The 26,222-nt window shown below is 40.6% G+C and overlaps 1 protein-coding gene across 3 annotated transcripts; it reads right to left on the bottom strand.

Moving 5' to 3' along the window:
* Positions 1 to 179: 179 nt before the first annotated feature.
* Positions 180 to 26,157, bottom strand: DZANK1 (double zinc ribbon and ankyrin repeat domains 1). Of its 3 annotated transcripts, none has more exons than XM_080408870.1 (21): positions 25,599 to 26,156; positions 24,773 to 24,897; positions 23,965 to 24,118; positions 22,470 to 22,587; positions 21,993 to 22,089; positions 21,111 to 21,235; positions 20,455 to 20,540; positions 19,652 to 19,769; positions 18,595 to 18,708; positions 16,677 to 16,769; positions 14,567 to 14,689; positions 12,147 to 12,311; positions 11,286 to 11,514; positions 7,800 to 7,903; positions 5,590 to 5,664; positions 4,573 to 4,669; positions 3,273 to 3,361; positions 1,977 to 2,057; positions 1,262 to 1,389; positions 731 to 805; positions 180 to 474 (listed from the first exon to the last, which is right to left on the bottom strand). In XM_080408870.1, exons 2-21 carry the CDS (start codon positions 24,879 to 24,881, stop codon positions 309 to 311), a joined length of 2,346 nt encoding a protein of 781 aa, XP_080264996.1. In that variant the 5' UTR covers positions 24,882 to 24,897; positions 25,599 to 26,156; the 3' UTR covers positions 180 to 308. The 3 variants fall into 3 exon arrangements, with proteins under 3 accessions (XP_080264996.1, XP_080264997.1, XP_080264998.1); XM_080408871.1 differs by having other exon boundaries at positions 312 to 474; positions 1,290 to 1,389; positions 25,599 to 26,157; XM_080408872.1 differs by lacking the exons at positions 180 to 474; positions 731 to 805 and having other exon boundaries at positions 1,977 to 2,053; positions 25,599 to 26,157.
* Positions 26,158 to 26,222: the final 65 nt, after the last annotated feature.

Below are 26,222 nucleotides of genomic sequence, written 5' to 3'. Positions count from 1 at the left end.
CAAACTGTCTTAAGCAACGTTTGTCAGGTTTCCTTAAAATGTCCTTGTGCCTTGGGAGGTTCGGTTGTTCCCTCTCCTTGTATGAGTTTGGAAAGGAAGAGAAATTGTGCAGAACAGAGCGCAGTCAGTAAAGAATTGTGCTCTGAACTGCTGGGAAGGAATGGGGGAATTTGGTACAAAATATTTGGGGCCCAAGTTGATCGTATAGGGTTGTGAAGTCTGCAGACAGAACTGGGTGTGTGTGCTTAGGTGCTCCTAAACCCAAAGGTCCCCCAGCTTCATCTTGCAGGGGGGAAAGGCAGTTGCAATCACACATTGATGAGACCAATGTTCCTGGGTTTCGTAAGTTTGTCCAACGGTCCCTGTCCAAGCTTACTTGCGAACAATGAAATAACTTCATTATTTCCAGCTGTAACAGCCAAATCGTATGCTGATTGTCCTTTTGCATTCTTCTTTTTTATACTTGCATTGCAGCTGGAAATAAAGAACAGATTGTTTTAAGCTACTTAAATTCATTCCAAGTTACTGGGATTAGTGAAGTGGCTCGTAGGTAAATGTTGGTACAGAGTAACTTCAAAATTTCTGGATGCCTCTTCTGGCAGAGACACAACTGTGAGGTAAGACCGCTGAGCCCTGGGCAGACTCTGGCCCTTCAGTATTGCCAGCTAGGTCTGTGCAAGCAGGCCATGGGCGCCTGCTGCTGAGTTAGCGGCCCAGCTACAGTACTCACCGTAACAGGACTCTGATGCACTCCTCTCCCTCCGATCCAAGCAGAACTGCCTCGTGGAGAGCGGTGGTGTTGTGCCTGAACAGGAGGAATGAGTGAAGTACTTACTACCTAAGGAAACTGTCCTGGTACATGGAGAAGCGGTCTAGCAAATTAAACTAAGGAAAATGAATAGGAGAATACAGAATACACTAGGAATCACAGTGTTGTTTGGTTGGTTTTTTTTGGGGGGGTAGGCTTGAGTGTGGTTTATCGTATTAAGCTGAAGTGGATGAAGGAAGGAGTTGAATACAACAGCAGCTTTCTCAACAGAAATTATGATAAATCTTCAAAGCTGGCAACCGAAAGAAGGGCCATGAACACTATTTGCTCAGTTGCAGGTTTTGCATTTTTTAAATTTGACTTTGAAAGTTGCTCCTAGACTATAGATTTGTGGAGGAGGGGTGGGAGGTTAATCCTCAGTAAAATTGGAGCGTGAATGCTTTTTTGATAAAACTTCAAAAGACTTGAGGCAGAGAATCGGTGTTCACTTACGGTCCTGACTGCTGGTCAATGTCAGCACCTTTCCGCACGAGAAGGGAGATTGCTTCCACATGCTTGTTAAGGACAGCAACTGTGAGAGCAGGTCGGTCCTCAGCGCTGATACAGTTTGGGTCAGCTCCCTAGAAAGCACAGGAGAGGGAAGGTGAGCTGTTGAAAGCCATACAGATTCTTCAGCTTCCACTTGCTTTAATATTATGCCAATTTAAGTTGGCAAATGGACTTTATGCTCAAGACAGAAATGTTCAATTTGTGTGGTACTGTTTCTTCATGTTTCTTCTGAATATGTTATCTCCTAGCTCAAAGCCAGAGGAAGTGTATACAGCCAGGGCTGTCAAACTAGATCCCACAGTCAGGATGCACCTTACCGTGCAGCAAAAAGGTAGAGGTTATGCTTGCTTTTGCTATACAGAGGACTTGACTCTAAACTATAAAATTAATACATTTTTTTTCTGCATGGCCTTGACAAACCCAGAGGAGAATGCCTCACGCGCCCACCAAACAGAAATTTGGGGAGAACACATACAAATGTAAACTAGGATATTTCTTCTGTAAAATGCTCTTTCAACCTGAAGACAGTCAGTTGTATTGCAGACATTGCCTCTTAAGCATAAAGTTGAAGTCACATAGCAGGCTCATATTTATACAGTAAATGGTCAAAGAGTTAGAAAGGTCGAAGAGTTAGAAGAAAGAACTTCAGTTAACTTACCTCACTGAGCAATTGTTCTACCAAGGTGATTCTTCCTTTCCCATGTGGACCCAGTTCATCCAGTAGTTGTCCAGATTCTGGCTGTGGAAACAGAAAACATTTCCAGTACCATTTCACATAGTGAAAACAGAAGTAGGTGGGCCATATTGCCCTTGAGTACTGGTGGAAAACGCACACAGTGGCATGAATGCAGTGTAGCTGAGCCTCAGTGTTACTAATCCATAACCCTTCTTTGGGAATGAGCAAGTGTTGGCTAACCCAGGCTAATACCTCACTCTTGAGGTCTTGATTCAGCAAACATATCTGCAAATTATTAGCTTTACATCAATGCAGCTCTCCAGGGTTGTACAAAGATCTGCTCACCACAGTAAAATTCAACATGGGCACAAGTTCTTTGCTATTGGATTAAAGTTTGAAGCTTCCAGAACTTGTAGAAGTATTTTATTTTAAAAATTAGTATGTTTTGACTCACAGAAATTAGTTTACTAAATCTTGAAACAATAAACAAGCAAAAACCTAAAACCTTTTCCTTTTATTTCTTCCACCTACTTCCTCTCCCCTTCTGAAAGCCCAGTTACTTCACCAAGTTGTTTTTATGTCTGGACTCATATCACAAAGGTCTGTATTTTCTTCCACCTGTTGAGTTGGCTAAGTGATCCAAGTTTAGGTTAGTGTACATTTCCCTTCTGAAATTTTCTATGCCATTACTGACAATCCATTCAGTACGCAGTGCTTCCAGGATATTTGGTCTCTAGTAGAAGTAAATCCTTGTTTTCTGCATTAAACTAGCCCTCAGTTCTGCTGACATCTCAGCTTGATGGGAAAATTCAGTTGATTTAAAAGTTTGTTGCATCGATCATCTTCTTCCGTCTAGTTCACAGTCTGTGCCAACAGTAGTTCTAGCACAGCTAAGGGTATGTCCTATGGAGTCAACCTAAGTAGCAAGGTCAAGGGAGGACAGTAATACCTCCATCTGATGTTGCTTCTGAGAAAAAATTATAACAAAATCAGTCTACAACATTCTTGAGGCCTAATGCTGTGTCAGTAAAACAGAATAGGTCCAAAAATAAGAACAACAATCTAATTAAGCTCTTAGTAGGAACATGGTTTAATTATTTCCAATTCTGCAATAAATGCCAGTTACCAATGTTCAGGTTTTATATTAAGCTGGACTTTTGACCCCTTCCCCCACCCGCAGTCACTATTAAAAACTTCCTGTTTTTACCCTTGGATGCCCTCCTTCCTGTTAGTGCTGTTCTATAGGTAGTTTTTCCTGTACTGGCAAAAGATACATACGGAGAGTTTATCTTCTTTTTCTGTAAGTGTTCTTGACTTTGTTCTCTTTATTTTGCCTCTCAAATGGAAAAGATTATAATCATCTTTGCCTACCAGAAAGGGAAACAAGTGTTAATTCAAAGCAAAGTCATATCCTAACAAGAACTTGGGGGAGAGATCTGGAAATAATTTATCCACAAATATATTATTTTGTGTTGAAATCAAAGCAATATTTATCAGTTTTCTACAAGAGAAAGTGATGAAACGTTTGTTGCAGATCAGACTGGTTTTAACAAAAGGTTACACTCAGGCAGTCTTAGAAATTTGCTGTTTTGAAATGAAGATTCAATGAAATGTGGAGTTTGGGGTGTTTGAGTCTTTTTGTTAATTAGCTGCAGCTATTCAACAGGCTTGACTCAGATTAATGAATTCTTTTGACCAAAAACCTTAAAATTTTCAATGCTGTTTGAACCCCAAATACCTAAGAACAAGACTAGAGGACCTTGAGTAGAAAAGTACATCCATTATTTTTAAGAGACATCATCTACCAATGTGCAGAAGGGTTGATAAGGAAATTACACAGCACATGGGGACCTTTAAAAGCTGGTGCTACTAGAGTGCCTGGAATCCCAATCCCATTATTGACACTTCAAAAAACCAGCTGCTTGTGCTGTGGCTACCTCTTGAAAGTCTCAGACTGGAAACACAAAGTGGATGAAACTTACATGTGAATTGAAGTATGTCAAATGACACTACAGGAATTTCTGAATTCTAGTGCTGACTTTACAACTAGTTGATTTAATGAAAACCTGAATCCAACAGGAGATGTCTAAAATGCTGAGCTAAAAAGTGAGACCAGTGGGAGAGACAAGCTAAGCATCCCTGAAAACTAGGTCTAGAATTAATGTATTTCATAGTTTCTTATCTTTGTCAAATGTGCCAAAGCTGAAGTCCCTGGCAGAACTCAAAAGTGCAGATAATATTGATGTTTAATGGCTCCTATTGTAAAAGAATATGAAGAGCATTTAACATTTTATTGCTATAATACAAACACTGCTATGAGCTGTGGCTGCAGTTTACTGGCCTCTTCAGCTGTCCTCTAGGGATGAAGCATTCCCAGGAGTTTTTCTCAGAGTTGGTACACTGCTTAAATCTCAACTCAGTCACATTTTGAGACTTAAAGATAACTTAAGTAGGTGCAGAATGTGCTGATATATTAGTTTGCCTGTCTTGGTAGCACCTTCCAAGTGCTGCTTCTGTATTCTTGACTACTATATTTATGGTCCATTGTAAAGACGGGGTGTTGGGGGGGAAATCTCACCAAAACTAGTCTGGCTGCCATCCTGTCCATCTCTGACTTCTTTTACAGTATTCAGGTAACGATCGCTGAACTTCACTGGTTTATTATTATGAATATCCTGTAGAATCATCAAATGCAGGTAGTTAACAAGATTATCATGTAATGCTGTTACAGTCTTAGTAGCATAAAACGGTGTTGCATATGAAAAAATATGTAGGCTTTTAATATCACTGTCAAATTAGCATAAGTCAAATTATTATGTGTAACAACTCCAGTTTAAGGCAAAATAATGTAGCATCTTTTTCTAAACCTTGTGTTAGGTATTTGTTTTGATTTAAAAAAGAAAAAAAGTGACACAAATTCACTTAATGAAATTATGATTCTCATCCAAATGGAAGTGTTTCTACCACTTGAGAGATCTGATTAACTCCTCACTTGTGAAATGATGTGATATACCTTTTCAGGCACCACATGGCAAGGTAAGCTTGTTAAGATTCTACACAAGAGATAGTTTGAATTTTGGATCTATGAAATGGTAGATTTTCATCTTTGAAAAGCTGGAAATGGATATGTGGGTGGGTTTTGGAACATGGTAATTCTGGAAGTAGGGATTGTAAGTGTTTGAATATGGTTAACACGAGCTTTGGCAAATGTTATCTCCAAACTATTGAAAATGACTAAGCTTGTTTCTTAAGAGCACAATTTGCAGAGTGAAGAAAAGGAGGATCTAAGAGCTAAGGTGTGCTAGAATCATCAAACAACATATAACAATAATGTTAATATTAGCAGCAAACTAATGAAATGCAAGATGATAGCAACATAACCATGAAGTCTGGCTTAATCAGATAAAGATACCTGTTCAGCCAGCTTCAACAGAAAAAGAAAGATTCCTTTCTCTGAAGTGATGAGTTAACACCCTCTGAACAAAATAATTTCTTGTTTAGACTTGAATTTAAAATATATCAGCTTTACACTGACTGGTCTAGCAACAGCTTTGTACTAGCTGCCTAAACAATGGGCCCCATCCTCCGAACTGACCTTGTTTACAGCAAGAGCGTAATTCAGTGTAATAGTGACCTCATAGTCGTCCTCACAGATGGTAGCAGAATTAATCTAGAGGGAAAGAGCAGCTGTTAGTATCTCTTACAAAAAGTACACAGAAATAGTTTTAGGAATAAGTCTTGCTGATGAGGTTTATTATGGAGCCCATACAGAAAATCACACGTGGCATTTGCCTACTTGTGGTATTGTTCCAGCACTTCCCACCTAACTGAGAAACAGGCAGGTGGTATTTTGAGTAACTGGAAATATAAGAACGACTGAAATGCCAGACGAATCCAAAAGATGTAATAATGCTACGTTTCATGAAAGTTCAGTCATTCTCCACCCAGATTTCACAGCTGCATGAAAGGCTGTGTTGTTCTTAGGACTCCCTGCTCCAGGAGGACCGGTTGCTGCTTTAGTTGTACCAGTCTGTAGGAGCACAGTCTGTAGTAAAATGTGGGCAATTTTCTGTATCAATTAATTGAGGCAGTACTTTTGGCAAGGAGACTAAGTTATACAAAAATGAGTGCACAGGGGATTACAAAGAAGTGGAATTAAGCTGACAATGTTATATTGCAGCAGGTTGAGAATTTTGAGATAAGGTTGACTATATTTCTAATCCACGTGAAAACTGAAAAAGCAGCATTAAACCCAGAAAGTTTGCAACTCCTTTGAATCACTTCTGTTACTTTTGGGGGCAGTGGTTTCAAGACAATAGGATGACAAAAGGCCAAGAAGCAGCAGGAATAGCCTTCTCTAGGCAACTGAATATTTTTCAGGCATATCCTTTTGAATTCTCTAGCAAGGGAAGTAAGTTACCTCAGCTCCACCAAGCAGATATCTTTTATATTTACACTTGTACTACATATACTTACTATACTACTATACTTACATTTATACTTGTACTACAGCTTCTGAACATATGGGTGGACCCAATAGGTCTCAGTGGATATAGAATTCAGATGGAAAGTATCTGTTGGAGTGTCATACCTCCCACAAGTGTAATCTGCCAAACAACAATTACCCTTCTGACCCATAGTGTTCATGAATTTTTCTGTAGCTGTTTCTATGTGCTAAAACTGTTGGGTTTTTTCACTGGTGTGTCAGATCAGTCAAGACAGGCTAAGAAATAGTGAGCCTGAACTGTATCAAGGGTGACTTCAGTCAGACACTGGGAAACAGCTTCCCAAGTAGTTAGGCCAGTTCAAGGAGTTCCCAGCCCTGCTTCTGCCTGCATCCAGCTGTGCACTGCCAGTCTACTTTTGTACTAGCACTGATGCCCTTTTTCCCCCTCCAGACCTATTTTTAGCTTGGCTCCACAGGACGTCGCCACAAGCAGTTGCGCTGGCAGCACCTAGGAAGCAGCGTGAGGGGATGCAACCCCTTAACCCAGCAGGGCTGCCAAAGAAAGCAATACAGTACTGCAGCTCAACAGCAAGGATAATTGAGTGCAGAAATGGACTGCCTGGGGCAATTGTGAAATCTCCATTGTTGGTGAGTTTGAAAAGCTTCAAGACAAACATCTGTCAGACACAGTTTAGGCAGAGTTGATCCTCCCTCAGGACAGGGACCAAATGATCTCTCAGTCATACCAGCCCTATCGTCTAGGACTCTTTGGGAAGAATCTCTGGTTCCCACCTTCTTGCTATCACCCCTTTAATCATTTCAGTGCAGTTTGGTGACATCCTGAAGACTACATCTCCAGTAAGAAGAGCAATACCCTGTTTCTGTAAAACTGGTATAGTTTATACTAGAAGCGGACTATATAGCCAAAGAGAATTGCTGCTATCTGCTGGTATAATCCAGCCCGGAGCAGAGGCAAGCGTATCAGCTAAATCCCGTTTCTAGCAAGGCTTATTTAACTGACCAACTACATAGATGTCAGTAATCTCTTCTTTTTCTTGTTAGCCTGCTGTGGGATATTAGAAAAGCAGCTGAGGAAGGGCTTTCTTGCTTCTGTCACTTCTCTTATAGCTGTGAGGTGAGAGAAGAACAGAAACTGCCACAGGAAAGAAAGCAGAAAAGAAATCTTCAATAAAAGATTGAGTAAAGCATGGAACAGCAAAACAAGACAAATTACATACACAAACAGGTCAAGGTCCAAAGAAAAGGGAGACATCTATTTTTCCAGTGTCTATCTAGCAGCCACAATAATCTTTTCATAACATTCCATAGGAAGATACTGCTCACAAGCTCCTTCCTACCTTTCCCATTCGAGGTTCGCCAACCAGTGCTCTGAATTCAAGGTTGTTCTGAGCATAGCTTCTAAGGTGAGCACAGACATGATCCAGCTGTTTTCTCCAGTAGCCTGGTAAGAGAGAGTTAAGCAGGAGAAAAATCTCTAAAACAGTGCTTAACATTTCTTCCAGTCATGATTGATAATTTAAAAGATAGCATATTCTCACTGAGACAGAAAAAAAAAAAAATCTTTAGAAAATTCATCTGATCAAGAAAATGAGAAGCAAGTTATACTCTATAAAAAGGTGATATAGTGTCTTATCCATAGGTCAAATTCATTCTTAGGGCACCTCTGTTCACAACAAAACCATGTCTCCGAATTGTCCTTGAGAATCAAAACTGCCTCCATGTGAAGAAGAATCTCACAATGTTCCAGATCATAATAAGAAAAAAAAAAAAAGTACAATATTAAAACTAAGCAATTGTGCATTATTGAACTGATTTTTAGTTGATTTGAAATCACTGACAGGTAACAATAAGCCAAATCTGAAAACTGCAGACACAGTAATAGCATTCTGGTCTGTGTAAATTGTTCCCCAAATATATGCTTTTCAATTATATACAGCAGAGCATATTAAAAGCATAAGCATTCCTGCTCTTTTGCTTGTCAGGATCTCTGTGAGAGTCAGCATTCCTTTATGCTGGTACAGGGTGTGAAACACGAGGGGCTGAATGCACCTGGGTTAGAAACTCATCTTAAGCCATTTAGACTTTTTGCAGCTCCTGTCCAAGTATTTACGAAGCAACATTCTGTTTTCATCAGAGAAGGAAACAAAAAGATTTGTTCTCATTCTTAAGTGATTGTTATCAGGATCTGGCTAATTTTGGTTTTGAGCATAGTTATGGAAAGCACCGAGTATGAATTAGTTTGTTTTAAATAAATTGTGTAGGCTTGGTAACTTCATTTAACTTACACAATGAATTTACTCTGACCTTATCCTTTCCTTCATGTTAAGTGAAGCTCAAAAGAGTGAGAAGAAGCCAAGTCAGAAGAAAAGTGCTGCTCTGACTTTTACAAGAGAAGGCAAGTGCACAAGGATTTTTGTGCTTGGAGGACTCTTCCAAGATCAAACTGGTAGAAATTATGACAAAGTAAACCAGCAAATCTTATTTGTTAAGCAGCTTAAAAGGAATGTAAAAATAAATATATAACAATATAAATTGTTCCCTGCCATGGTCTCACATGCAAAAATGAATACAAGTTGAAAACAGTAATTAAAAAATCCAAGCTAGACTACTACTTGGTGAGTGATCCCCCCAGAGAAGTCAGTATTATTTGCAATAAACTGGTTCATAACTAGCCTAAATCCCAAGATTTTATATAAAAAAAAAAAAATTCCAGATTGCCAGGAACATATTCTTGCATGTTTGATGTTTTATTATATCTAAAAGGATTTTTGGCAGCACTTATGGAATACTTGAATTCATGCTGTCAATAGTTGATTACACCTCTATCACACTGATTTACTGTTTGTTACAGTAGAAAATGGGAGGCTTCTTTGTAAAGTTTACCTGGTAAATGACTTGACTCCTGTTCAAAACAGACTAAGAGTAGAACAAAAGAAGAAATACAGTATACATTGGAGGATTAGTGTTTTGGTACTGGTGTTATTTTCCCCTGTCCTAACTGTTTGGTTTTTTTTTTTAATCTTCACAAAAGAATAGAAGGTTAGTTAATGGTTGATATGGTCAAGAAATAATTTTTTAAAAAACACCTTTATGTAACCACTTTTATTTAAAAACTTTAATATCAAATGTCTGATACTATTTGAATTGAAGAAATAATGGACATATTTGGTATATATAGACAAGATTTTCTTGAGTGATAGTGCATGGTCTTGTTGATACATGTAGTTTCATACAGCTCAGCATCAAGGAAAGGGAACAGCATGAAAGAGCTGCCTGTAACAGACATTTATTGATTTATAGAATGAAATATGTTCCTCAGTCCTTGGCAGAGTCTAATGGAGAATACATTACACAATGCAACTTCAACAAAGTTATCTCTGCTAAATGGATAAAAATTAACATAGTTCAAAAGCAGCCCAGAATTTCCTCCCAGCCTTTCCCAGTGAAAGGAGTTCTCACTCACAAGTCAAGAGCTGTATTTCTGATAGGGAAAGATGAATGTTTGGTGTTGCTTTTTTTTTTTCCTCAGCACTATTATGAGCCAATCCTTTATTACCTCTGATTAAATTAAGGTCCCTGACATGTTGAGTCAAGTGTTGTATTTCCTACAGTGATGTCTAAGAGAACACGCCACATTTCAGGGCAAGGGAGTAGTAAAACAGATTTCCCTAGTGATAATTTTAAAAATAGGAATGCATCATGTGGATATTTATATACAGAGTCAAACCAGGAATTTCTAACATTCATTAGCAACATTAGAAACTATTGTTTCTACCCAACAGATAAATTATTCTGATAATGGCCTGAGGGGTTGACCCTCTAGTTGTAGAAAAGAGCTAGGGATGGGAAAGCGGATCAAAAGAAGTAACTGCTGCTCCAAGCCATTTGATGCCGTAGTGATCTAAAATTAACTTACTCTCCAGACTGCACAGCTGAACTTCCCTGTGACGTCAAAGACAATTTGCCAATTGGGCCACTTATTAGGTCCCTAATTAATACTGATGGACTGCCTTCGAGAGTTTGGGATCCAGAAAGCTGAAGCTGATGTTTTCCCATGATAGTAAAACTAAAACCTCTAAAAAATTGCAAATTTTTTAATGACAGCAAACAGTCAAGTGTTCCACAAAGAGCTAACTAATCAAACCAGGGACTATGAAACAAAGTCATCTGCAGTACTGACAGTAGTTTGCGCATGGACAGTCTCTGCAGCGAGTGATGTAGATGTACTGATACCTTTGAGAGGCTGGAAGATGGGGCTGACAAGCTCTCAAGGTTTCTACTAACCCTATTTCTTGTAATCCTGTAAAGAATCCCTTTCTTTAGTTTCTTTTGCTTCTGAAACTTCTATAATTTATTCCATAACAGCACCCCAAACAAGTTCCTCACATAGACAAGCCTCATTGTATGTTTTAAGAGCCCTGTGTCTCAGTTTTAACAATACCCGCAGCAGGTGCTATCGCAGATTTCCCTGAACATCACATGGCCAGCGGTGGGGAGGGCGCTGGGGGGGGCTGCTTCTTCAGTGGTTTCCAATTCCCCTGATCTTGTAGGATCTGAGGAAATCAACCTGCTAGCAAATTAGTAAGGCTGTACAGGGGTCAGTAACCAAAATTTTGATATTGCCGATAGCCTTTCTTTTAGCTGTTGATGGAGATCACTGATTGAATTCTAAGGCATTTACAAGCCACTGGTGGGAAGACAGACTTGTAAAGATGTAAATCAGTCTCCTACTGATGGCACATTCCACAGACTATAATCTTTTCACGACAAAGCAAGGTTGTACATTGCAGCTTTGTTTAGAAAACAAAATCAAAACTCCTAACCTTTTCCAGGACTAATGGCTGTCAGGAGAGGCTTATGATCACTCATCTTTTCCAGCTTTTCTTTTTCTGAAATCAGCTCGAGCTCCTTCTTTTCCAACAGTTTGCTAGATGGGTAAAAAAGTCCAATGGTTTGGGTTCCTTTGTCTTCTCTTTCTTTTAGTTCTGCTCTTGATTTGGGCAAGGAAAAAAAAAGAGGCTGCCAGGCAACTTGAGCTTGAAATTGTTTAGCCTGTGGAGGGAAAGGAAAAGTGTAAGTGATATAATCAGATATGATTAAATGGCTTACAAGCAGAAATTAACTAGAACACTATACAAGACTGTAAAGGAGTGAAAAAGCTAGCAGGAAGAATCATTAGCAATTCTGGATTTTAATTGCCAGTCTGTAACAATGTTGCAACTTATCACAAATATTCAAGCAAAAGCAAAGCTCTTCATGGTTGCCAGCAGTATGACATATATGCTTTTGCAAGACAAAAGCTGGCTGTGATAAACATTACAGTCTTTCTTAAAACAAGAATTTTAAAAACACTACATGAACAAATACCTTGTATCAGCAGGACACAAATAATTCACATGCAACAAGATAAAAGGACTTAAAGAGCTAAGCCTTTTGAAAAGCTGATTGCTTCTCACTTTGCTATTTAGAGTAAGGCTGGATTAAGGCCTTTGGCTAAGGCCACCTTCAGCAGAAAGCAGTTCTCAGAATAAACATCTCCTCGGTTTTGCCCTCGGCATGCTCACAGACCACAACGTTATCTCTAAGAGGAAATGAATGGAGTTGTGCCGCTCTATACCTGCAGTGGACTGGGTTTTTAGCTGTTTCAATATTTTTGTAATACTTTGTAATACTGTGTGTCTTACCTTAGAAAAACCCGGCGTGTCCCCAGCATCCACGAGACTGCCTCTCTGAGAACCTGCCCTTGATGGGGGCTCTATGTAAATGCCACAGGACCCACAGAAGCGAGCATATGGATGGTTGCTCGTACCACACTTGAAACAAGTAAAGTAGGACCGAGGAGGTCCAGGCTGGAAAGTTCAGTACAGAAAACATATGAGGCATAGGTTCAGGAATGATAAAAGCAGTGGCATGAATTAAAAAAAGGAAGTAAACTAGTGCTACCTAAAGCTACTAGATTAGAAATACTAACCAGGATATCAGATTGTTAACACACTGGCAATTGCAAGACAGTAAATCTTCAGACATCTCAGCACTTTTTCAGTGAAGGCAAACACTTTTCAGACAGATCTAGCTTTATGGTATGTTATTTTTTTAATGTATACTTTCAGAAACACTTATTTTCTTTGGCAAAGCCCTGTAATTACTAGTCTGGTGCTCTGACACTGAGTATTGACTGCAGTTCTTTCCAGTTTAATTCTAACAGCACCCCCACCCCCGCAAGTCCCCTGGTACAGTACAGCACCAATAATTAAGTATGCATATAGGGGACTGTTTCAAATTTTATGTGAGCTCAGCTCACAGAAAAAAACCAAACAAAACCAATTCTCCTTGAGTGTGATCTTAAATTGAAAAACTATACCTATAAAAATATATGTCAGGGGAAATTGTTTACCCTGACTGTACCACTCAAAAGCTCGACTGAGCAGCAGTGAAGTACTTGTCTTTACTGAAATTATTGAGGCCTTCAGCCAAAAAAAATTGCATGCATCATCTCATCTCTGGTAATTGTCTGTATAGGTGATCATAGCCCAGAGCAGATATGGGAAAACTTGCATTAGATAAGCCTATACTTTAACCTTTGATGGATATGTTACTTTGGCAGAGTATACGGCTATTGCATCTCATCTGATGCTTATTGACCCATGGTAATTTGTTTAAATCTCTAAACCCTTAAGTCACTGACCGATGTGGGATCAGGATGTCATCTAAGCCTTTCATTTTTCTTTACATAATCCTACGTGCTCTAAGCAAGTATTTTGATAATAATCATAGCTCATAGAATTGTTTAGGTCGGAAAAGACCTTTAAGATCATCGAGCCCAACCGTTAACCCAGCACTGCCAAGCCCAGCACTAAGCCATGCCCCTGAGCACCACATCTACACGTCTTTTAAATCCCTCCAGGGATGGTGACGCAACCACCTCCCTGGGCAGCCTGTTCCAGGGTTTGACAATCCTTTCAGTGAAGAATTTTTAACTAACATCCAATCTAAACCTCCCTTGGCACAGCTTGAGACCATTTCCTCTTGTCCTGTTGCTTGTTATTTGGGAGGGGAGACTGATCCCCCCCTGCCCACAGCCCCTGTCAGGCAGTTGCAGAGAGGGATCAGGTCCCCCCTGAGCCCCCCCCTCTCCAGGCTGACCCCTCCAGCGCCCTCAGCCGCTCCTCATAGTGCTTGTTCTCTAGAACCTTCACCAGCTCTGTTGCCTTTCTCTGGACACGCTCCAGCCCCTCCGTGTCCCTCTGGCCGTGAGGGGCCCAGAACTGAACCCAGGATCCGAGGTGCAGCATCACCGGTGCCCAGCGCAGGGGGACGGTCACTGTCCCGGCCCTGCTGGCCACACTGTTTCTGACACAAGCCAGGGTGCTGCTGGCCCCCTTGGCCACCCGGGCACACGGGGGGCTCATGCCCAGTCGGCCCAGCCAGCCCCCCCGGCCCCTTCCCCCGGGCAGCTCCCCAGCCCCCTGCCCCCTGCCCGCAGCTCCTGGGGCTGGTGTGACCCACGGGCAGGGCCCGGCTCTGAGCTGGGGTGACCCTCACACCAGTGGCCTCGGCCCCTGGGCCCAGCCCCCCCTGCAGAGCCCCCTGCCCCCCGGCAGGGCAGCACTGTCCCCAGCCTGGTGCCAGCTGCCACTGACTGAGGGAGCGCTCCATCCCCTCGCCCAGAGCATCGACACCGACATTAACCGGGGCTGGCCCCAGCACGGAGCCCGGGGGACACCACCTGTGACTGGTTGCAAACTGGAGTTAAATCCATTTCCCACCACCCTTTGGGCCTGGCCACCCAGCCAGCTTTTTACCCAGCAAAGAGTGTCCCCATCCCAGCCATGAGCAGCCGGTTCCCCCAGGAGATGCTCTGGGAGATGGTGTCCAAGGCTTTACTGAAGTCTAAGTAGACGCCATCCACAGCCTTTCCCACATCCACTAGGTGGGTCATCTTGTCATAGAAGATCAGGTTCTTCAAGCAGGACCTGCCTTTCCTAAACCCATATAACATGCTGTGTACTAACTGAGAAGAGTTTTGCAAAGAGAAGTTTGAAATTGCTGCAGGTCACAGATGAGTAAAACCAGATTTGTCAACACAAACAGCAAAAGCACGTGCCTTGGCTCCACACCAGTCACAGAAACGGGCATCACATCGGTTAATGCGGCTGCATTTTGAGCACGAAACTGTCTTCCTTTGCTGGCTGTGGTAAGGTGGGGGAGTGTCTCCTGCAAACCTGGGCTAATAAAATAAAACAAGCATTAGGGAGAAAATACTTTTTATGAGGAAAAGTTCACAAACCAAATAAAGGGAAAGAGGAAAGCAAGCCACATGGACAACATAAAGCCATATTCAGCCTAAAAGAATTACTTTAACTTAGAATAAGCAACAGACTGACTTGGATCGAACCTGTAATTTTTTTCATTACAAAACCACAGTAAAATGTGTCATTAATTAATTTTTAAATATTTTTAGCAGAACTAGAGGAACAAAAAATTTATTCCCTTATCAATGGTGTCCTTTTACACTGTGTATTAATTAACATGGCCCCATATATAAATACACTTCAAGCTAAGGGGGAGGTTTCTCTGCTGATAAACTTACATTTTCAAATCCAAAGCACAACAGCTATTTTGATTTGTACCTTTCTTTGTAGTAGTACGGCAGGAAGAATGTATTCAGACAACAAATTTTCTTCCAGTTCGGTATTTGCTACAGAAATATTTTTTCCCATTTTTTTACCTCTTACAAGTTATATATTACCTAGCTTTCCTACTAACATTAACTTATATGGGTGTATGCAAAAGAAAACAGGTGTTTTTTCAGCTGAAACTTCTAGTGGTTGAGTATAGATCCTAGTTAGGACAAATAGGTCTTAAAAATGTTTTGCTATGTTTGGCCTCAGGGCTTATGCAGTTTATTTTCTCTGCAAGTCAGGAATATGGATAAGGAACAGAACCCAAGGAAAATTATTTTGATTACAGATACCACAACAGCACATAAGCAAACACAAAATAGACCTATTTTCATCTGTGGCTGGCACTGCAGCTTGAATGATGCATTTGGGCGTTTGTTTGGAAGATAAAATTAGAAAAGCACAAGTCCAAATATGTTCTAAACCAAAATTATTTAATAAGCATCAATAGTAATATCAGCATTATTACTAATTACTAAATATTCAGGAATTACTATTGTCTATCACTAATTAATCACTATTATTAGTAATTTTTCTGTTTACTATTAATTCTTACTTTCTAACTTTCTCTGTTAGCTACTACAGGTCTCACCATTCAAGTCATATGCCTAACTACGTATGCGGCTACATACTAATACCTACATTTAGTAAGGCAGCTAAATGTATGATTATCTTAGGTAAGAACAGATTCTTACTGAAATTAACTTTGAAATGACACCTCAGTGTCTATACAAGAGACCTTTGCCTGTAGCTACCAACAGTTTTAGAAGTCAGGATGTTGCCATTATAATCAGATTTTAACTTGCAAATCACTATTATTCTCTCATTTCTGTACTTATCACAACCTGGAGAAGTGAAATACCATCTGGTTTTCATACAAGACTTTTCTCTTCAGAAGTGAAAGGAAAATTCTTCTAAGGAACTAAATGAGCAAGCTAAATGGGGAGTTGAAACAGACAGCAATTTTAGGGGGAACATTTATCGTTGCTTTTCTCATCCCTGGGAAGAGCCACAGCCAAATACAAGTATAGCAGCTGTATGCACATAGGGGAAGCAGCAAATGGAGATAAGAAAAATAAGGCAAAAATAAAGTCTTTTTTTACCTTATTTTTCTTATCTCCATTTGCTTATGATATTTTCTTCTCTCCACTATTACAAAATAATTGAATCAACGAGAATGATCTTCCTGATGTATATACTCAAGTTTTCTGTTGCAATAGAAAACAATCTGAACACAAACAAGACTCCCTTGGAGTCAAGCCTACCCGCTTTCCAAGAGCCTTCTGAGTTTTCATAATGGCATTTGCAATCCTGACTTCCATAGGAGAAGCTTGAAGGTATACAAAACATTTATTTTTAGCTAGACTTTTGTGATGGCAAATCTGTGGGAGTACTGGGCTTGAATATGGCACGAGGGAGGGAATCTCAGCTTTTGAAGCATAGGGACACAGGGATATGACTTGTTTCCCAGAGAAAAAGAATGTTATGCTTTGATTTGATTAACCCTAGTGTGATTGAAGCAAGAAGCCTTACCGTCTGTATTTCAGGCAGTTTGCTTTCACAAGTCACACAGTATTTATGGTGAAGAGGATTTCCTGTGCCACACACCTGACAAATTACTTTGCCCTTTTAAACAGAGAAAGAATATATTTCACATAGTATTTGAAAACTGTGAACTTGATCTTACAAAATGCTGTGCTTATTCAGCCCTGCAGACAGAAGAGATCCTTCAAGTTTGTGCTGTGGGCTCCAGACTTTAGTTAGGCCATATTGCCTATGTATCTTGGTGACAATTTTTGTTATATTATGGTACAGTTCCCTCAGGAACTCCAGCATCAATACCTCCAGTATATACTGTTGTCAGGTTCCTCAATCACTGCACTCACACTAAACAGATAGTCCAGTATCTGCAAGGATAATAATGATAATAATAAACCGTGAGGGTGCCCTAAAAGTCCTTAACACAGTCACCACTAACAAGCAAGTTTCCACCAGAGCTAAGAATAATGAGTCTGATATTTTGATTCTTGCCACCAAATAGTTCAGGTCTGCCTTTGCACCTACATCGGGGCTGCCATAAAACACTAAATCTGCACCAATGTCTATAATCTGCTTCGACACCAAGCTGGTAACTGTCTCAGATTATGCATCTCCGCTGTTACCTGATAGTCTTCAGCCAGAAATTTCCATTCAGCATCCATCTCTTTCCAAAACTGTTCCCTTGCAATTATCACAGCATCACAGAATGAATGAGGTTGGAAGGGCCCTCTGGAGGTCATCTGGTCCAGCCCTTCTGCTCAAGCAGAGTCACTTCGAGCAGGTTGCCCAGGGCCATGTCAAGATGCTTTTGAATATCTCTAAGGATGGAGAATCTACAACCCCTCTGGGCAACCTGTGCAGGTGCTCCGTCACCCTCACAGTACAAAAATGTTTCCTGATGTTCAGATGGAACCTCCAGTGTTTCAGTTTGTGCCGGTTGCCTCTGGTCCTGTCACTGGGCACCACCAAAAGAGCCTGGCTCTGTCTTCTTTGCACCCTCCCTTCAGGAATTTATATACATTGATGAGATCATCTCTGAACGTTCTTTTCTGTAGGCTAAACAGTCCCAGCTCTCAGTCTTTCCTCCAGAGTTTAACGTTCCCTATCATCCTCATCACCCAAGATCCTCTGCTTGTCAGCCCTGTCCATCACTCCCTCACAGGGCTGCTCTTAACCCTTCCTCCCCTGTCGTTTCTACTTCAAAGCCCTCCTTACTAGCCCAGCGCTCCTGTGAGGTGGATCCCATCTCGCCTAAGGAAATGTTGAACCTCTAACAGGGTCCCACCATCACAGAAACCAAAACCTTGCTGCAGACACCAGCTCTGCAACCAATAGTGGATGTGCAGCATCAGTCCTCACCTCCTCACACTCTTTCCCCTGACTGGGAGGATCAAGGAGGGCCCCTACTCCCTGGGTAGGGAGTATTTTGTAGGGCAAATGTTGTCTAGTTAAGACCACCAGCACTTTTGGATCACTGACTAAGACTGTGCCGTAACGTTTTGGGCACACACCCACTGCCCCAGTCCTGCCAGCTCATCTGTGCAAAGCACATACAATCAAGTGAGGAAAGCAGAGTGATGAAGAAGTATTTCATAGACTTCAAATGTTTAGTAATATTAAGGCCATAAATCACAAAATCATAGAGTATCTCTCTACTGAGCACTAGTGCATGCATTCCTGTCATTTATACTGCTACATCATGTGCTTTTCAGCAGACCTTTCCGAGCTTATGAGGTTTACCTTTAATGATTATTTCTAGTCAAGGTGTTTTTAAATCCTACTAACTCTTAAAGCTGTCATAATGTAATTATACAAACCCAAGTTGGATCAAAGTATTTGCAATGAACTCATCTGTTAGAAAAATGCATGCCAGGAGGTAAATCGCTATTTTGTCATGTTTATTCTCAATTACCTTTATGCAGATGTTGGTTTGGGGCTGCAGCTGTGGAGCTATTGGTGCCTCACATACAATGCAAGTGGGTGTATTCATCGGCACAAGATGTCTGCATTCAAGACATGGGGCCATCTGAATAAAAAAACCCATGACAGCATGTTAAGGGCCATAATGAGATCCTTAAGGTTATCATCAGATTCTCAGTATTTTCCTGGTTGGATTCTACATCAGTGGCAAAGCCACTGGAAACACAGCAACTGACAGCAACAGATACTGATACTGATCCTTAAAGGTCAGAGGCTATTGAGAAAATATGAAGACAACTGGGAAGAGAATGCTTTACTGACTACTAAAAATATGCCAGAAAGTTACCAAGTTAACTTTCAATAAAATTAATACGCTACTATAAAATGCGTGCAGGTAGTTGAAATCCTCATAACTATGAACCTAATATAAAAAGGTGGTGAATATTCTCAGTCACCACTTGAAACTACAGCATTGCCCCAGACAAGACATCTTTTTAATGATAGAGGAAAAAAATGCACCACTGACTTGTTAGATCAGGTAGAAAAGACAGTTAACAGGCATCACTGTAAAAATTCGGTGCTCTTACATATGCCCACACATGCCACCGTTTAAGGTTTCAAGCATATTAGATGGATCTTCTACAGCTATGACACAAGCACTAGTTACTAACTAACTAACTGCACTAGTTAGCTCTGGAATAAGATGCATATACAGGTCCTGAAGATGCAGTGGGTGTTGTTGCAGGATGAGGAGGAACCCAAATTTGGTAATGCTTCCTGACACAGGCAAATAAAACACAATTTACTTTTTCATTGTTGTCCTTATATATGGTAAGCAACTGAATCAATCTATGGTTAATTTTGCCTATCATTTAAGAATTACATCAGATCCACTGCTAAAGCTACTGAACAAAATAAAACAACCAGAACAGAACTTCCCAAATGAAAGAGTGATTAAATAATGGTTTTGCCAGCATAGAATGTGTAATTTGCTGAAGAAGTTGTTTTCTCCAAAGATAATTCGTTGATTGCTACAAGGTTTTGCTGACCTGTGCTGCTTCAGGGGGTGGGAAGCGATGTACTGGCACAGGTGGGACAGGAGATCCACATTCCTGACAGAAGTGAGCCAAGGGGTCAGACAGGCGAGGTGCAGAACAGTGTGCGCATCTGAAAATAACAGCTAGCTGGCTGAGCTTGTTTTGGTATTGCACTGCTACATAATAATGAATAACCTGGAACTTGCTGAGACAGGATTTAGGCCACTGATTTCTCAGTTGTGGTTTCCAAGCTGTGGTGGTCCACATCCACAGCCCTAGCATCCATGATATGAGGTTCTGAATTCTAAACAGCTCTGCAATGCAGAAAGCTCTCTGGCTGCTACAGAGTTTCATATTTTCTTCCTCACTGTGTGAGGTAAAATCTTCTGACACACAATCTGTGTCAGGCCTCACTGCTGCACTATGGGGAGCCACTGATGTAGAACACATAAGCCTTTCAATACTGATAAGCAGCAACGTCCTGTGAGACTACTCCAGTGAACAGTTTTCACCTACTGCAGTGAGAGGTGTACTCCAATTTGAAAAGACAGCTTTTCCTCTGCTCCTACAGGTATTAGGAATTTTTTTTTAAGGATGGTAAGATAGTTGATAACTGTGTACAGTGAAATACAAATAAAACTATAAATATCAGAAAGAATTTTCAAAGACCTACCTAGATCATATTCTCCAGTTATGAGCCAGTGTCTGTCTTCACTTTCCTCATTTTTATAGTCCCACAACATTATCAACTTAGTTGCAAAAGGCAATTGCTCAGTTACTTTCCAAGGACAAATATGTTAAAAGAAGTCGCTTACTTGAGAAAATCTGTTTCCCTCTGGATCCTTGACACCTGTGTGCTTGCTAAGCTTTTCCGGTTAGTCACTGCAGAAGAACTAGCAAACTGAAATAAAGGTAATTCTTTAGCCTTAGAAAGTGAGTATTTGCAAAATGCATTTATATATATGCTACTCTTATGATTAGCAAAATCAGCTGAAGATGGTATTTGAGACAAACTGCACTGAAATGCATTGCTTTAAGGAATATTTACTACTCTTGATTCCCCCACTAGCTGCATCAAGGACCCACAGCTTCTTCCAACAATGTCTCGCTATTTACTTCCAAGACAGCATTACTGAATTATTAAGTTTTAAATATCAACTTGCCAACATATAGCAATAAATATTTGCTAATTGCAGATTCAGTAATGTATTAAAAGAAAATTAGTAGGAATGCAGGCATTGTTAATTTGCATTTCCTGGTTTTGTTGTTACTGATAACTATACACTGCTTTGGGCATTCCTGTTCTAGTCTGTCATTACCAGTAGATTTAAATTAACTGTATAATACAGCCAAAGGCACTGATTTCTGAAAGATTATATAAGAATGATCATAAATCTTCACCTTTTTATTTTTTTAGAGCTCAGTTGTGATGACAGCCTTTTACAGTGTTCTTCAACACCCCTTTGCTTACCTGTAACGACTCTGTTGGTAGTGCTGAGATGGATTCCTCTCCGTACTCTGTTGTTTCCAAATGACTGTCAAGGAGCTGTTGTTCCTGCAGGGACCTGTGAGCAGCCTTTCTTTCTGTTTCCCAGTCTGAAATTACAATCCTGTTATTCCACTGCCATTCACTCCATGCAGTTAATGTATATCTTAACGTGAATATTACACAGTCTCGCTTTAAATTCCAATAGCTAAGTGTATTTAAACATGTATTTGACATCCATATTTTGGGTTCAAATAAACTGCGTGGAATTACAGGAAATTACACTAGAAGAAACATCACTCCTCTCTGAAAGCGCTTACTTTTGTATTTTTCTCTATTTGTGGTTTTCTTCCATCCTGCTCAACAACCCCCAGCTCCTAAGACTAAATTAATGTCTAAACATTAATACAATTCCCTCTTCTTAAAACAGTCCCATTGCCGTTACCACGGAATAACAGGCTTTATCTATAGAGAAAATCTGGGTCAAGCTTTCATTTGTGCTTTGTGTATTTATTTTGGAATCTTACTGCGCGAAAACATCAGTAAAGCACTCCATAAAGGACTTGCAATCCCATCAGTTTAAAAGCATTTTCTGGCACAAAGGGAAATACAGACTGGGCCTTGTTATGTTGCTGAGAAATTAATGACATTTTAATATGTTTAAAGGGGTAATGTGAAATGTATGGAAAGTAATTTTTGTTCTCTATTTGCCATGTTGAGCAATCGAAATTGGAATTACCAGAGGATTTTCTGTCTTCTAAGATGGTTTAAAAATTACCCATATTTTATCAGTCATACAAGAAGAAAACTTTACAGTATTTTCAGCTAAGACAGAACTCTATTTCAGTTTTATGAAGTAAAGTATACCTTGAAAATCTTGGGGTGCTTCACTCCAGGCAGGCTTGATTTCCACATGCACTCCATTCTTCTTTGGTTTTGTGGTAAACATTCCAGCTTCCCTCTCCTAAAAAGTAATTCTATTTGTATTCCAAATGAAATTCTTGATTTTGCTCTAATCCTCTCTTGCTATGGTTATTTGTTAAGATTTTTAAAGTACATGTTTAAGGTATTTATCTTCAATGCAAGCATTTGAGTATCTTAAATTATAAATGTATTTCTAAAATGTTTGTCCTGAATTGGTCATAGAAGACCAGCGGAAACAAGAAATAAAAATTGTGTCCCCTTGAAATTTTAATATTACAAAAAGGACCAAGGCAGCAAATATGGGCAAACAGAGAAAATAAAATATCTTAGAAGTATAGGCAGTCCAAGTTTATTCTCTAAGTAATATCATACATAGAACATTTCATATTCACACAAGAGGTTACAAGTGTTAAAACTTACCTTTGTGGTGCTATCTTTTAGGAAATTCTTGTCATTGCCTTCAACAGAGTAAAGGATGTTTGGTTGCTTGTACTCTACCAGAAACACCTTTGTTACAACTGTACTTTCCCTGCAGTCCCTGAAAATCAACGTTCACAAAGCTATACATGTGCCACAAACCCATGTGCAGCAACAAGTAAATCACTAATGGACATGGCTCTTTTGCTGGAACATCTCTTCCAAGCTTGCAAGTCATTATTACAGTCGATAAGTATAATCCTGGGCAGCACTCTCAGGAACTACTGCTTTGCTTTGGTTTGGTTTGTTTTTTTCAAGTTTAAAATATGCGTGATAAGAAGTTACTAATAAAATAATGAGATACTTTGATCCCTCAACAACTTTTACATGTAAAACTCTTAATACTCCCGTGTCTGCTTTCTGGAGTAACTAGTGTTTGCCAGCGTTGCAGAAAATAGAGGAAAGCGATACTTTTCTTCCATTCATAATACCATATTCCTTTTCCTAGTCAAACAGTGGTTAGCATGCTATTTATTTGACAAAAAAAACTGTCTCTACTCTTTATTAAAATACAGCAGTAACATTGAATTTGCTGTAAACGTCCAAACTATGCACTTGGGATTTATTGTCATTCTAGAGCATCTATTTAGCACACCTGAAAACATCTTAATAAAAAAACGTACTGGAAACAACTGTTAATCTAGGTAGCGGTATCAGAACACATATATAGGCCCAGGTTTTGCATGCCCCTGCACAGGGAATATAATGGTGTTACATTCCAGAGTGGACACAAGCAAAGGCTACCTGTAGGTACTAATAGCAGGGAACAGCAAGCCCAAATCCCCAGCTGGAGTGGAAGTTTCTGCTCCCTTGGAAATAAAAACCAATGCAACAGGGTACAGACAGAGAGTTTATGTGTCCTCTCTCTGTCTCTAAGCATGAAGTTAGTTTGGAGAAAGTCAGTTGTTGTGCAGCAAAATCCAGTTTTCTTTCTGTGTATTGTATTTTTACTTTACTCTTGCTCATACAACATTTACTTAAGCTGTGAGATTTAGCATTTTGTGCTAGAAACTAAGCAAATTCCTGGGAAGACCTGCTTCTGTAAATCTGCTGAATTTATTGCAGTGGGATGACCCCAGAAAACAACATACCAGTTCCTCTGGCACTTCTGATGATAACGCTCAAAAGGACGAGCTCTAAGTATAATGTATTTTACTAGTTTCTCACCCACAGCCTCTGCAGATCATTGGCCTACATCCACAGCCCAGGAAATAAACATCTGAGAGCTAATCCAACCTCACAAACACTTAATGGATAAAAAGTGCTAGGAGAAAGTGAAGCCAATGCAACCCATGAAGATCACTTGATTGCAACCTGGCAGGGGCAAGGGGTGTCTCTCATTTGTGAGGTATGGAGTGCTTTAAACAATAGGGCTCCAAGCCGTCACAGGGATATCTGTCCCTTGCCAAAATACAGCTGAAATAAACAGGATCCTTACTTTGTAACTGCCAGTGCCTTGACCATTACTTTCCCAACCGGTAACGTGATAGGACCCTTATATTTAAAAGTGTTATGCTCTCCATAGCCAGGTTTCCTAATGAGTTCTGGTTTACTTCCATCTAAAGTGTAATAAATAGAGACCTCAGGTGTATCTGAAAGACACAGAGGAAGTAATTAGGCAAACTGTATTCAACCTGTGAAAAATGAGCTCTGCACCTCAAAGTACTCACTACTGTGCTCGATTCTTCTCACATAAACAAAACAAAGCAGTCCCATAAATGACTGTTTGGGGCCAAAACTGTTTCTTCCATGAAAAATTAATTACCAACAAATTCAATTTCATTATAAGCAATATTCCTCTTCGTAAAGTAGCTGTGCAATATTTTTGTAGGAAAACATTGAAATAGGTTGTGCATTCTAATGACAGAAAAGGTATTTTCTCCCACAGTGAAAGGTGACATTTCAAAACTTGCAAGGCAAACCTTTGGGGTGAGCCCGGCACATGATATTTGCAAGCATTGTTTTTGCAGTCAAAGCAAAATGCAACAGCTTAAGAGCTTGATCTTGGAAGCAATTCAGACTACTAATTGCAGACATATAACTCATAAGTCAATAATATTTTTTGAATGCGTAAAATTAAGTGCAAGTATATTTGGTATATCAAAACACGTTAGTTGTATAAATTTCTTAATGAAATTTGCACTCATGAAAATCCTAATTAAAAGCAAACAAAAGTATAGAGGCTAAAAGTTTCAGAGAAATGCGTAAGAAAAGGTTTTACATAGAGTCAAAGCTCTTATTCATACCTGATTTTATTTCTACAGGAGTATTTGTGTCTATTTCATGTTTAGCCTTCCCTGGAAGAGGGATTCGAAGTGGTATGACCTGAGGAACTGAGACAGAGCCAGCTGTCATTTTTCTCCGCAGTGATCTTTAAAAAAGAAAAACAAAAAGGCAGCCAATAACTTTTCTAAACAGAAGAATGCATCAAGATACTATTTTTTTTTAATGTGATCCCGTGTCTTCGTTTCTCTTAAAAGAGAGAACACCGGTTTCTTTAAACTATTAGTTCTCAATATTTGCACAATTTTCACACTGAAAAGGAGGAGGATCCCAACAACCACCACACTTCTGACTTATTCTTCTGTTTCAGAACTGTGGACAAAGCTCGAGACGAGCACTGCCGCTTTCATTTCAGTTTGGCCTTCCTTGCTCAAGTCTGGTTTCCATGTGCTCAAGTGGAACAGCTTTAGCAACACGCGTCAGTGATAGATGGCAGGAGTGAGTAACAGTGAAGCATCTCTGCGCTCATCACGGCAGGCGTGGAACCAGCCTCTTGTTTCACTGTGGCCAGCTGAACGTGTACAAGCTGTGCTGAAAAGGGCTGAAGCAAGACAGCTATTGCTTAAGCTTATCTCTGCTATCGGATGCGTTAAGAATGTACCTTACAGGTGCCAAACATGATTTCTCAGAATTTACGTAGTCATCATCATGTCACACAATTCAAGAATGAAAAACTGCGTTTGGGTGCAATAACATTTTATAATACAAAACTGTACCCCAGATCTTGGGAATTGACACTCAGGGCCAGGAAACATGTCTAGACTAGAAGCATTTGGTTTTGTAACCAACCCTTCAATCCTCCAGAAGCGTCTCTGAGGCTGCTCGTCAAGGCAGACAGTAATGAATCAGCACAGGAGGTGTGCGTTAGCCCATGCTCTCGCTGGGGCTGCGCTGAGGTAAGCCACGCTGCTGCCTGCAGCTGCCCATCTCCTTGCCTGGGCCGCACGAAGCAGTGGTTGAGTGGCGCAGGAGACGCAACGACGGTGGATCACATCTCCACCTGACGCGATGAAGCAGAGAGTACTTTTCCTCAGGGATCCGCCCGTTCTTGGCACACCTGGATCAAAATCACAGTGCCCCGTTTCAGCCCTCTGGAGCCTGGTACTGGCGGGACATGTGTGCCAGCGGGCTCCATCCCTGCCTGGCTGGCCCCTGCCCCACCGCCCTGCCCGCCCGCACCGCCCCCTCAGCACCCTGTCAGCACCCGCTCCCACAGCCCTGCCTGCACACTTGATCCCTGCTGCTGAGGCTCTTGCCGATCCCACTCGATCCCTGCTGCTGAGGCCCTTGCCCACCCCACTCGATCCCACCCCAGTCGATCCCTGCTATAGAGTCCACCCCGCTCGATCCCAGGAGCCCCCACCTCGATCCCAGCCGCCCCCCTCGATCCCCTCTCGGTCCAACGCCCCCCGC

Source organism: Falco punctatus (assembly GCF_963210335.1).
Source record: "Falco punctatus genome assembly, chromosome: 12".
Lineage (NCBI taxonomy): Eukaryota > Metazoa > Chordata > Aves > Falconiformes > Falconidae > Falco > Falco punctatus.
The sequence above is the reverse complement of the archived record's forward strand: the minus strand, read 5'-3'. Positions and strand labels throughout refer to the sequence as shown.

Excerpts from the sequence above, each read along its gene's own strand:
- DZANK1 (XM_080408870.1), bottom strand. The coding sequence starts at position 24,881 with ATGACAGCTGGCTCTGTCTCAGTTCCTCAGGTCATACCACTTCGAATC. Across the intron at positions 19,770-20,454 it reads AGGGAAACAGATTTTCTCAA|ATGCGCACACTGTTCTGCAC; the intron begins GTAAGCGACTTC and ends TGTTATTTTCAG. Across the intron at positions 18,709-19,651 it reads CACCCCCTGAAGCAGCACAG|ATGGCCCCATGTCTTGAATG; the intron begins GTCAGCAAAACC and ends TTTTTTATTCAG.